Source organism: Neophocaena asiaeorientalis, unplaced genomic scaffold (assembly GCF_003031525.2).
Source record: "Neophocaena asiaeorientalis asiaeorientalis breed wild unplaced genomic scaffold, Neophocaena_asiaeorientalis_V1.1 scaffold134, whole genome shotgun sequence".
NCBI lineage: Eukaryota > Metazoa > Chordata > Mammalia > Artiodactyla > Phocoenidae > Neophocaena > Neophocaena asiaeorientalis.
The window spans coordinates 26,668,599-26,680,018 of NW_020185339.1; the positions used below are offsets into that span (position 1 = coordinate 26,668,599).

At 57.7% G+C, this 11,420-nt stretch overlaps 1 protein-coding gene across 7 annotated transcripts in view; it reads right to left on the minus strand.

Annotated features, from left to right (window-relative positions):
* Positions 1-7,938: 7,938 nt before the first annotated feature.
* NR4A1 (nuclear receptor subfamily 4 group A member 1) overlaps positions 7,939-11,420 on the minus strand; it is a 21,109-nt gene continuing 17,627 nt past the window's right edge. For all 7 annotated transcript variants that reach the window (XM_024736998.1, XM_024736994.1, XM_024736996.1 and 4 more), the window contains 5 exons: positions 11,291-11,420; positions 10,832-10,983; positions 10,288-10,490; positions 10,023-10,201; positions 7,939-8,755 (listed from right to left, as the gene is read on the minus strand). In XM_024736998.1, coding sequence (XP_024592766.1) covers positions 8,499-8,755; positions 10,023-10,201; positions 10,288-10,490; positions 10,832-10,983; positions 11,291-11,420 — 921 coding nt within the window. In that variant the 3' untranslated portion in view covers positions 7,939-8,498. The remainder of the gene's footprint in view (positions 8,756-10,022; positions 10,202-10,287; positions 10,491-10,831; positions 10,984-11,290) is intronic.

Consider the following 11,420-nt stretch of genomic DNA (forward strand, 5'->3'; position numbering starts at 1 on the left):
TATCAGCTTTTAAGATTTGATGGTAAGAAGTATCTCCCTCATTTGGACGAGTCCATTCACTCCCACCACCGAGGATGTTGTTGTGTTTCGTCTGGAACAACTCACTTCCGCCATAGAGATTAGAGGGAAGGAGGGGCCTGATGGGCTCTGTGCTGCCTCCCTTGGCCGAGAGTAGTCATCGGCGGCGAGCCACCCCTGGAACGGAGCCCCAAGTCTGGGCTCAGAGGCCTGCAAGGGGCATCGATCCCCCAAGATGAGGGGCATGCCATTTGGAGAGGTGCCCTGGAGATGAGCTCAAGCCAGTGTTCTGAGTGAATGGCAAAACTTTAGCTTGTTCAATGTGCACGACAGACAAGATCCCTGGCCCCACAAAGATGCTGGACAAAGGGGCTTAAACCTTACTCCGTTATCTTCACACAGGAGCACTTTGGTGCTCTGCCATGACGGATCTGGTGACATTTCTTGTAAAGCTTGTAATTCTGCCATTGCCTCTGTGTGTGCCTCTTGATGTCATTCATCCATTCTTTTTTTTTTAGCTGTGGCCTCTCCCGCCGCGGAGCACAGGCTGCAGATCCGCAGGCTCAGTAGCCATGTCTCAGGGGCCCAGCCACTCCGCGGCACGTGGGATCCCCCCAGACCGGGGCACGAACCCGCGTCCTCCGCATCGGCAGGCGGACTCTCAACCACTGCGCCACCAGGGAAGCCCCATCCATTCTTATTTTCTCCTCTATAAATGGGGCCTGGGGGAGGAGAAAGCTGCCTGCTTCAGAGACCAGCATCCTCTTCTAGAGCCTGGACTTAACCAGAAGGGAATCAGGATAAAATATTGAGAGGGGAGGATCTGTAAGGAGCCAAAGGAGGGGGACCCAGGGAGGTTAGAACCAGACCCGGGGGGCAGGGGGGAGAGGGGCAGGGAGAAACAGAGCCTAGGGACTTCCCTGGCGGTCCAGTGGTTAAGACTCCCCACTTCCACTGCAGGAGGCGCGGGTTCGATCGCTGGTGGGGGAACTAAGACCCTGCGTGTCGTGTGACAAAACAAAAAACAAAAAAACAGAGCCTAACTTCCAGAGACTGCCAGTGAGTGAGGGGAGTGACTGACCGCTCTCTGTCCCTTGACACACTCATCTCAGGGCCCTTCACTGCCACTGTCCTGACATCCCCATGATCACCACTACCAGTCACCGAGCTTTGCAAGGTACCACACCAGCACTTCACACGCACTAGTGTGTTGATTTCTCCAACTGCCTTTGAAAGTAAATACGGTTTCCCCCCAGTTTACAGATAATGAAACTGAGGCTCAGTGATATGTAGTGATGTGCTGTGACGGCTAATGTTATGTCTCGACTGTGCCACAGAGTGGCCAGACATTTGGTCAAACATTATTCTGAGTGTGTCTGTGAGGGTCTTTCTGGAAGAGATTAACATTTGAATGCAGACTTAGTAAAGCAGATTACCTTCCCTAAGGAGGGTGGGCCCCATCCAATCAGTTGAAGGCCTGGATAGAATAAAAGGTTCTGACCCTCCCTGACTGCTTTCAAGATGGGACATCAGACTTGAAGTGAACTATCCACTCCTCCAGGGCCCGCGTTTGAAATCGCACCATCGGCTCTCCTGGATCTCCAGCTTGCTGGCTGTAGATCTTGGGACCTATCAGCTCCCATAATCACATGAGCCAATTCCTCATAATAAATCTCTTTCTATATATACACATCCTATTGGATCTCTTTCTCTGGAAAACCCTGACTAATACACTTGCCAAAGCTACACAGCTACTCCTTCCTCATTCTGCCAGTCTTTTTACCCACTCTCCTCCCTCCACACCTCACCTTGTCCCTGGAGCCTTTCCTGCCTGAGCCCCCTCACCTATCTTATCTCACATCCAGACACTGGCCAGTTCTTGCCTCCTCGTACCTCCCTGAATCCTTACAGGGCCATTCTCGTTGCAACTCTGACCCTGAGTCCTACACACATCTGGGTGGTCCTGTCAGGGAGCAAGGGTCTCAGCCCACAAAAATGAGGCTGCGTGGAGTGAATTCTCCCGTCCTATGCCACTACTCCTGATGACCCAGATGGAATCATTCAATCATGCCACACCTGCGTGACTGTCCCCACGCCAGGCCGATGTCCTACCAAGGGGGACAAGTCACAATCCTGGCCCTCCAGGAACTCAGAGTCTCACAGAGGAAATGGACCAGAAGTTGCCCCTGGGTGAGAAAACACAACCAATGGTATGAAAAATGGCAGCAGGTTTTGCAGGGGCCAGGATGGAAGCCACTGCTGTCATCCCAGAAAGAGGCCTGTGGCCCGGAAGAGAAAGTGACACATTCAGAGTGAAGAGGAGTCCCAAGCCCTGCTCTCAGCAAGCTGGGAGGTGACTGGGCGCCAGTGGAAAACCAAGACAACTGCAGAGAGCACACAACAGCAACCTGAGGAGACGGACAAGAAGGGGGCTTGGCAATTCCAGGAAGAAGTGGGGCTACAGGGAATTATGCTGGAGAGGCTTCCTGGAGAAGGAGACAGAAAAGAGTTGGAGAAAGAGGTCTCACTGAGGGCTGAGGGTGGGAACTGAGAATTCTGAGGCAGGACAGGCCGGGACATAGGGAGCTGACTTCTCAGCCAGAGTCACGGCCAGCCAGTCAGACAGGCGACTGGCGAAGGCCCTCTGAGGCACGTCTGCAGCAAAGCCTTTGTGGAGGGACCTCGAAGGCCAACCCAAGACCTTGGGAGTAGGCAGCTGGCTTCCCATGGCGAGTGTGGCCTCGGACGGCCCCACCCCATCCTACTGCGCCCAGGGGAGAGCTGAGCCCTGAAGCTGGCCCTGCAGGCCACCCCCAACCGCTCCAGAGCCGACCCCAGTGCGTCACAGGGAGTGACTCAAGCCTCTGCAGCAACAATGAGAGGGACTGACGTCAGGCTGGGGGCCCCTGACAGCAGCCGGCTTGGCTGTGTAGCCAGCACCCTGCCCGCTGACCCTCTAATCCGAGCCAAGCCACAGGGGCCATGAGGACCAGCTGTCCTCTCTGACATCTGCCCCCTGGGATCCTGGGCAGGGGTTGCTCCACCTCCCACCCTTTCTGGATGTCACTCCCAGCCCCACCTCTTCCCAGGCAGAGGAAACGGCTGGGCGGATGAGAGAGTGGCAGAGAGCATGAGGAAGAGGTGGCCTCCAGCCCAGTCTCATCAGGCAGCCTCTAGACCTGGGCGGGGTGGGAGGTGGCACATCTGCTGCCCTTTCCCCTGGGACACATGGGGCTCTGTCCTTCTGTGATGGGGAAGGGTGGTGTGTCTCCTTCTCTGAGAAGATCTACGTATTTGTCTCTCTGACCAAGCTGGGGTGGTGCTTTATTTCTGTGTCCTGCCGGGGTAAGGGGTCAATCTCTCCTTCCTGCGAGGCCTGTGCCTCTGTTCCTTTGGGAGGTGTGTGCATATCTGTTGTTCTTTGGGGCAGAGGATTCTGTGAGGCTATCCTTGCAAAAGAAAAAGGATAGCTGTTTACCCACCCTCGGTAAGGGAGTCTCTCCACCTACTCCTGGGGGGCTGCTTTTCTGTCCCAGGTTTCCTATCGGGTGGGGTCACCTCTGTAGCTATCCTCATGGTACCCCAGTTACCTGGGATGGGGTCCAGGTCTGCTGCTTGGGCTACCCCGAGGCTGGGCTCCCCGGGTGGCGGCCCTTTCCCTCTGATGTTCCTTGACTAGGGCAGCGGCGGTCAGCACCCTGCCCGCCCGGCTCGCAGCTGGGCACTGCTCCCTGCTAACGCAGCACGCACCAAGACAGGCCCCCCTGCACTCCCCTCCCCAGCCAGCTGCCACCCCAGGCCCTCACAGCTGAGCCAGCACCTGGGTGAGACCTTGAGGAGACCTCAAGTGGCCCCCCCGGTCTGGCAGGGTCAGGGCCCAGCAGGAGGCAAAGGGGAACCAGGGTGGTGGGCAGGACGGCTGGAGCATGGGCCTAGGGGTGGGGGACGGGAGGCAGACACCAAGGCCAGAGCCTCCAGGGCCCCAGAGCCTTCAGAGTCCAGCTGGGGACCCTGGAATGTGCCTCCCGCCCTCAGAATGTCCCTGGCTGTGTGGGGAAGGGGATATTGAGGGGGTGGAGGGGGGCTTCCTCAGCCTTGCACTCCTTCCTGCCCTTCCCACAGGAGGCTGGACATTTCCAAGTCCCACTAGGCAGCCTAGGCCTTACCCAATCAGCCCCCAGCCCAGGGGCCAGGGCAGGGCTGGCAGCGGCCTGAGCCTGAAGCAGAGAGAAGCAGCGGTTTGGGGCTCCAGGGAGAGCAGAGCAGCCGCCAGCTGAGCTGTGGAGCTGCAAGGCCAGGCCCGGACAGGGAAGCAAGGCGGACGGACGGAGGCGTACCCCTTCAGCCTCACGTTCTGAGAAGGCCCAGCAGCCCTGGGGTCACTGCTAAAGTCAGGGGCTCGGTGGGGCTGGGGCTCATCCAGATTTAAGCTAAAACACGCTGGGAATCCTCAGACCCAACTCTCACGTGAGGGGGACACAGCACTCCCCTCAACCAGAACAGGCCCAACACAGCTGCCTCACGGCCGCGGAAGGACGTCACTCGACCTGCGGACTGTCCAGCCACCACACAGCAGCCTCCCACCTCTGACAGGCTCTCACAAGCTTCCCTCTGCAGCCACAGAGCCGGCTACCACCCAGCCCGGCGCGTGGACACTCAGAGCAACCGTGCGGTATCGTACAGCTCAAGTACCGGCTGGTTGCCTGTGACCTTCAAAAGCTTCTCTACTTCCTTGAGGCCGACCCTCACCAACCAGCTCCATAACCACGTCCGGGTATAGCACAGTTTCCCCTATCCCAGGCCCCCGTGAAGGGCCATCGGCCCCTGCTCAGAGCCTAGACCTCAGAGCTATGGCCCCAGTCACCGAGCCACCCCCAGACTGGGGAGGGGGCCAGGGCCTCTGGGCACAGGGCCCTGCGTGGGTGGGGTGCTGGGAGACAGGGAGGTAGGCTCCCTGGGTCTCCTGTGAGGACAAACAGCGGGATTTGAGGCCTTGGAAAATCCCGCCTGGGATTCCAGGCCCTGCCGGCGTCACTGCCTTTTGACTATTGTCCCCAACGGAAACGGCCCAGCCCCCGGGCCGCGGGGACAGAGCGGCCATTGTGAGGCCCCACCAGGCTCAATGCCCCCTTGTTCGCCCTCCTGGCCCCTAGCAAGACTCAGAGGCCAGTTCTTCCAGTTGCTGGTTGGAAAGAAAAGGCCTGCCTGTAGGCTCCAGCCCTTGGGCGGGGCAGGGCGGGGCAGGGCTGGAGAAATCAGCCCCCCACCCCGTACCCCAATTGCCAGATTTCCTGGAAAAGAGCCACCATCCATGGAGCTTCTTTCATTTACAAGGACAGGGAGACCTAGTGGTTAAGTAGTTAGACCCATGCAGCTCAGCCACTTAGAAGTCAAGTGACCTTGGGAGAGTCATTTCCTTTCCTCTGAAATGAATTCTCCTCTTTGGTAAAAACAATAGCTATTACTTATTGGGTGCCTGCTACAAGGCAGACACTGTTGGAAACACTTTGTGTACATTCATTCATGTAATCACTATTAGCAACTTTGTGAAATAGGTACAACTAATTTCCCCATTTATAGATGAAAACACTGAGGCACAGAAAGGTAAAGTGACTTGCCCAAAATTGCACAGCTAGGAAGAGCTGGAGCCAAGATTTAAAGCCGGGTAGTCTGGTTCCGGGGTCCTCGCTCTTTACCCCTCTGCTGTGTTGCACGCTTTCCTTAAAGTGTGGTACCGAGGGCTAGAAGTAACAAATACCATATGAAAGGAACTTGGTGGATGATAAATCATAATATGTGGTAGCTACTGTCATCACTATGGGGCCTAGATATCTATAGGAACCAAGATTCTCCACTGCCCCGGCCCATTCCCGACCCCTGGCCCTTCCTCAAACACCTTTTGCTTTCCCCAGGGGCCTGCCCTGTGCTCCACATCTGTCTTTGCCAAAGAGTGATTCAGAGGGAGAGGGACTCAGTCCAGCCACAGCTGGTGGGGGACTTCCCAGCAAGCCCTGCTCCTAAGCAGAGTACTGCCATCAGACTCAACTCCGCGTGGAACAGATAGGAAACCAAGCCTCAGTGAGGAAGAGGGGCTTCTCAGAGAGCAGCGTGGAGCTGGGGTAGGGCTGAGAACAGAAGCAGATCTCCCAACCACCCCACCCCCAGCCCCGCCTTGCCAGGTGCTGGTGCTGTGACACAGGCTCACTCACGAGCTCTGGCAGGGGTGCCAGGGATGCACGCTTGGCAGTCCACACACTGCTGGCCGTGGCAGTCATCATGCACAGGGCCCAGGACTCCCCAGCCCACCCCACATGGACCGTTCAGAACAGAACCTGAGCGAGGGCAGGTGGCTGGGGACTGCTTGGGGAACCTGCAGACTGGGGCTGGAGCACCAGGGAAGGCCCTTGATTCGGTCCTACTGCAAAGCAGAGCCCTATTTTGTTCGACTTCTATCCAGCAGGGGCTGCCCTCATCCAGCCAGTTCCTAGGGGCTGTGGAGGTAGAGGTTCAGGGGTCCTGGGCCAAGGGCCCTGCTGGGTCATGAGGCTGGAAGGGCACTGAGAGCAGGGAAAGGGGCCGGACCCCGCGTGGCTACCTTGGGCCTCGGGTTAGGGTCAGGCTACGTTCATGTTTCTCGAAAGAGTGGCCTCCAGGCCTCCAGCCTCACCAACACCTGGGTGCTGGGTAAAAGTAGAGCTCCATGAGCCCCACCCCATCAAATCCGAGTCTTCGGGGTAGAGCCTAGGAATTTGTTGTTTTTTTTTGCGGTACGCGGGCCTCTCACTGTTGTGGCCTCTCCGGTTGCGAAGCACAGGCTCCGGACGCGCAGGCTCAGTGGCCATGGCTCACGGGCCCAGCCGCTCCGTGGCATGTGGGATCTTCCCGGACCGGGGCACGAACCCGTGTCCCCTGCATCGGCAGGCGGACTCTCAACCACTGCACCACCAGGGGAGCCCCTGTTTGTTTTTTTTTTAAAGATCAATTTTATTTACTTTTGGTTGCATTGGGTCTTTGTTGCTGCATGCAGGTTTTCTCTAGTTGCGGCAAGTGGGGGCTACTCTTCGTTGCAGTGTGCGGGCTTCTCATTGCAGTGGCTTCTCTTGTGGCGGAGCACAGGCTCTAGGCGCATGGGCTTCAGTAGTTGTGGCACGCGGGCTCAGTAGTTGTGGTGCACGGACTTAGTTGCGCCGCGGCATGTGGGATCTTCCCCGACCGGGGATCAAACCCGTGTCCCCTGCGTTGGCAGATGGATTCTTAACCACTGCGCCGCCAGGGAAGTTCCTAGGAATTTACATTTTAAGCCAGCTAAGCATCTGATGGGCTTGGGGGATGGAGAACCTACGTGGGGGTATTTGGGTACAGGTAGGGACCTCAGAACAGTTTCCTTGCCAAGGGGGTGCTAGACGCGTGGGGAGAAATATTGAAAATGGCGATGGGAAGAAAACTTATACTGAGTAATGATAGCTGCTATCACCATCCTGAGCTGCCTTGTACCCAGCCCTACGGTGAGCACCACACCCACACCCTCGCAATCCCAGCAGCCAGGTGAGGTGGGGAATGCCCTCCTCCCTGCGTTACAGATGTGGAAGCCGAATCAGAGGCCATCACCCCAGGTTAGGAACTTACAGCCAAAGCCGGTGCTCTTATCCCTGGATGAATCAGTCTCCAGGCGCAGGCCCCATCCACGAGCCAGGCCTGCTTCCCAGAAGCTTTCTCCGTGTGGGAAAGTAGTCTCAGTGCTTTGCATAACAACCCCATGAAGCAGGTGCGATTATTTCCACCTTTTACAAATGAGTAAACTGAGGCCAGTAAGCTCAGGTTGGTAACATCCAAGATTTATGGGTGCCACCCCTGCCTCTCATGCCATTTGGGGGATGGATGGTATGGGGGGAGAGTGTCAGAGAGAGACAGGATCCTAGCTTCAGCTACACGTCTATTTTTTATTCAATATATTAAATATATTAATCAGAAAAGACACATACTATAAATCCAGGAAAATACACAAATATAAATGTCAGAATCTGTCACTTGTCTTCCTCCTAGAGTGAGTCTATGTACACATGGAAGGAGGGCGGGAAGAGAGAGCAAGTAGGAGGAGGCTGGTGGGGGCCCGTCCCTCCCTCCCAAACCCCACTCCCACCTCAACCTCTTCCTTCCTGTATTTACAGCAGCATTCGGCTTATTTACAGCACGGCGGTATGTGTGTTAAAAACGGTTTTATCTTACAAAAACATAAAGACCAGGGCTGGGCTGGCGGGTAAGACAAATGGTAAGGGTCACCCCTGTGAACGCATCCCCCTCCCCCAGGGCATGAACTCCCTGCCGACCTCCCAGAGCAGGTGGCGGGGCGGGGCGGCCAGTCTGCAGCTCAGGCCCAGGCTGAGGGGTGGCGCTCCAGGGCTCCGTGGGCCGTGGGCTAAAGGCACGTGGGGTGGCGTATGTGCGTGCACACAGAGTGCACGCGTGTTCCCGGGCTGGGGTCAGAAGGGCAGCGTGTCCATAAAGATCTTCTCGACGATGGGCGGAGGGGGCACCAAGTCCTCCAGCTTGAGGTAGAAGATGCGCTGCAGGCCCTGGGTGCACAGGGTCCGCAGCTCGGGCAGCTTGCCCAGCAGGCGTGACAGGCAGCTGGCGGGCTGAGGCTCGCCTGCCTCGGCCGAGACGTGCTCCTTCAGGCAGCTGGCGATGCGGTTCTGCAGCTCCTCTACCCTGCAAGGCTCCTGCAGCCCGTGCCGGTCTGCGGGGAAGGTGCAGGATTAGCTGCACAGCTGAGGAGCAGACGCCCCTCTCCCCGGCCTCTCCCAGGTCTCTGGAACGGCCGCCAGTGACCAGGCCCCACAGCCCTCTGCACTGCAAAAGCACAGGAGCCCGCTTCTGAGCCCCAGCAGAAGCCTAGCAAGGAGCAACGTTCATTATCCTCATCTTCCAAGTGACACAGTGAGGCCCAGAGAGGCTAAATGACTTGCCTAAGGTCGCAAAAAGGAAATAAAACCCTACACAGGTTTTCTGACGAGGCCAGTGTCGCTTTTGGTTTTTGGTTTTTCTCCCCCCAGACTGTTTGTGAGAAGCCCTGGGTCTGAGCAGCAGTGTTTCGGAGGCCACCTCCAGGGAAAGCAGGCCTCAAAACCCACCACACTCTCTCTGCAGCCTAGAGGCCTCAGATCTTGTCCTACAGTTTTTTGCCCTATGTAGCTTTGCGAAATTTCAGTTCAAAAAATGAAGTGAAGAAGAGGTGGGGGCAGATTCCGGTGCTTTAAAAAATAAAGAGACCCGAAAACCTCTGCATTTAATGCCAAAAACTCCATCCTGCATAATTATATTTAAAGTATACAACAAGCACAGCTAATCTGTGCTATTAGCAGTCGGGGTGGCAGCCACCTTTTGGGGAACTGATGACAGGAAGGGGGCACAAGGAGAGGTTCTGGTGTCCCGGTCATGTCTGTTTATTTTTTTATTTTTTTTTTTGCGGTACGCGGGCCTCTCACTGTTGTGGCCTCTCCCGTTGCGGAGCACAGGCTCCGGACGCGCAGGCTCAGCGGCCATGGCTCACGGGCCCAGCCGCTCCGCGGCACGTGGGATCCTCCCGGCCCGGGGCACGAACCCGTGTCCCCTGCATCGGCAGGCGGACTCCCAACCACTGCGCCACCGGGGAAGCCCACGTCTGTTTCTTGATCTAGGTGCTGTTTATGTACACATGCTCCATTTGTAAAAACTTCCTGTGTGCAACATGATTAAGATTTCAAAAACAAACCCAAACTTTAGGCCACACATGACACCTACACGATCAGGATCTGTGGTCCTCTGGGATAACTCACAGGCTGGCTTGGTTTGCAGTCAGCCACAGCTGGGCCCGAAGCCTGGCTCTGCCACCTGCCAGCTGTGTTGCCCTGAGCCATGCTTACCCCTCTCTGCATCTAATCACCCTCGCGCCAGATGCCCGCCCATCCAGGGCCAGGCCCTCAGGTCCTCCCCATCTCCCTAGGTCTGTTGGACTAGCCACCCACCTGTGATAAGGACGAGGGCAGAGAGGCAGGCAAAAGCAGGGACGTCGACGACCAAGCTGTGCAGGGAGCGAGAGAAGGCCAGGATGCTGTCGATCCAGTCCCCGAAGCCACGGGCACACTGCAGCCGGTGCAGCACCAGGCCCGAGCAGAAGATGAGCTTCCCCTCAGCCGGCTTAGACCTGGTGGGCAGGGATGCAGACACCAGTCAGAGGGGCTTGAGGGCAGGGCGGCAAGGTGAGGGGGGAGCAGACAGCTGGAAGCTCACCGGTAGGCCAGGCGGAGGATGAAGAGCTCCAGGAAGGCCGACTCCAGCAGCAGGTCCTGGTCCCCGGGGGACAGCTCGGCAAAGCCGGGGATCTTCTCAGCCCACTTGCGGATAACCTCCAGGGAACCCGAAAGCAGGTCGTAGAACTGCTGCACGTCCCCGGCATCCTCCTTCCCCAAGTGGGGCAGCACCAGCTCCTGGAACTAGGAGGCGGCCTGGCGGGGTCAGACCCCAGAAAAAGCCCCGCACCAAGGCCACCACGTACGGCCATGACGCGCCCTCCCCTGGATGTCAGATCCCGGGGATGAGAGTGGAGCTGAGATTCCGCCCACACTTGCTTGCCAACTCTCACATGTTAACCCAGGGCCACAGCTGCTGGAAGGAGCACGTTTTTCTAATTGGCCACTGCCCAAAGGGGTACATTTTCCCATCTGGTCAGCCTGGAGGGGCCTCCTCTCTTTTCAATTTGTGGAACTGGGCGTTGGGGCGGGGGGCTTTTCTAATGTGCAGGAAAGCGCGGAATGTGGGGTAGGCGGGGCCTCACCTTGGAGTAGTCCAGTTTGGAAGTGCTGGGCCCCGAGTCCAGGTGTGCCCGGACCAGGGAGGTGAGGAGATTCGCAGGGGAGGCATCCGGGGGCTGCTTGGGCTTTGAAGGGAGCCGCCCCCGCCGCCCCTTCAGGCTGTCTGTGCGGACAACTGCAGAGAAATGGGCAAGGGTGAGCAAGGGAGGAAGGGACCCAGGGAAGGGCCTCTCAGCCCAAGCCGTGCACAGCAGTGCTGGGCAGCAACCCCAAGTGCAAGGACCTAGAGCCCCTGAGACCCAGGGGACGCTGCAGGGACCTCCCCCACCACAAGGCAGGCAGGTGGACCAGAGGTCGGGGAGGAAGTAGGGCCCAGGCCTGCCCTCCCCTGCGGCCCACCAGAACAAGTGTCTGGGGGACTCTGCCGGCCCCACCCCACTCAGGCCCGCCGCTGCCCCACTGGGCCTGTGCCCGCCACCCACCTTCCTTCACCATGCCCACAGCCAGGCACTTCTGGAAGCGGCAGAACTGACAGCGGTTTCGCCGTCTCTTGTCCACAGGGCAGTCCTTGTTAGCCAGGCAGATGTACTTGGCATTTTTCTGCACTGTGCG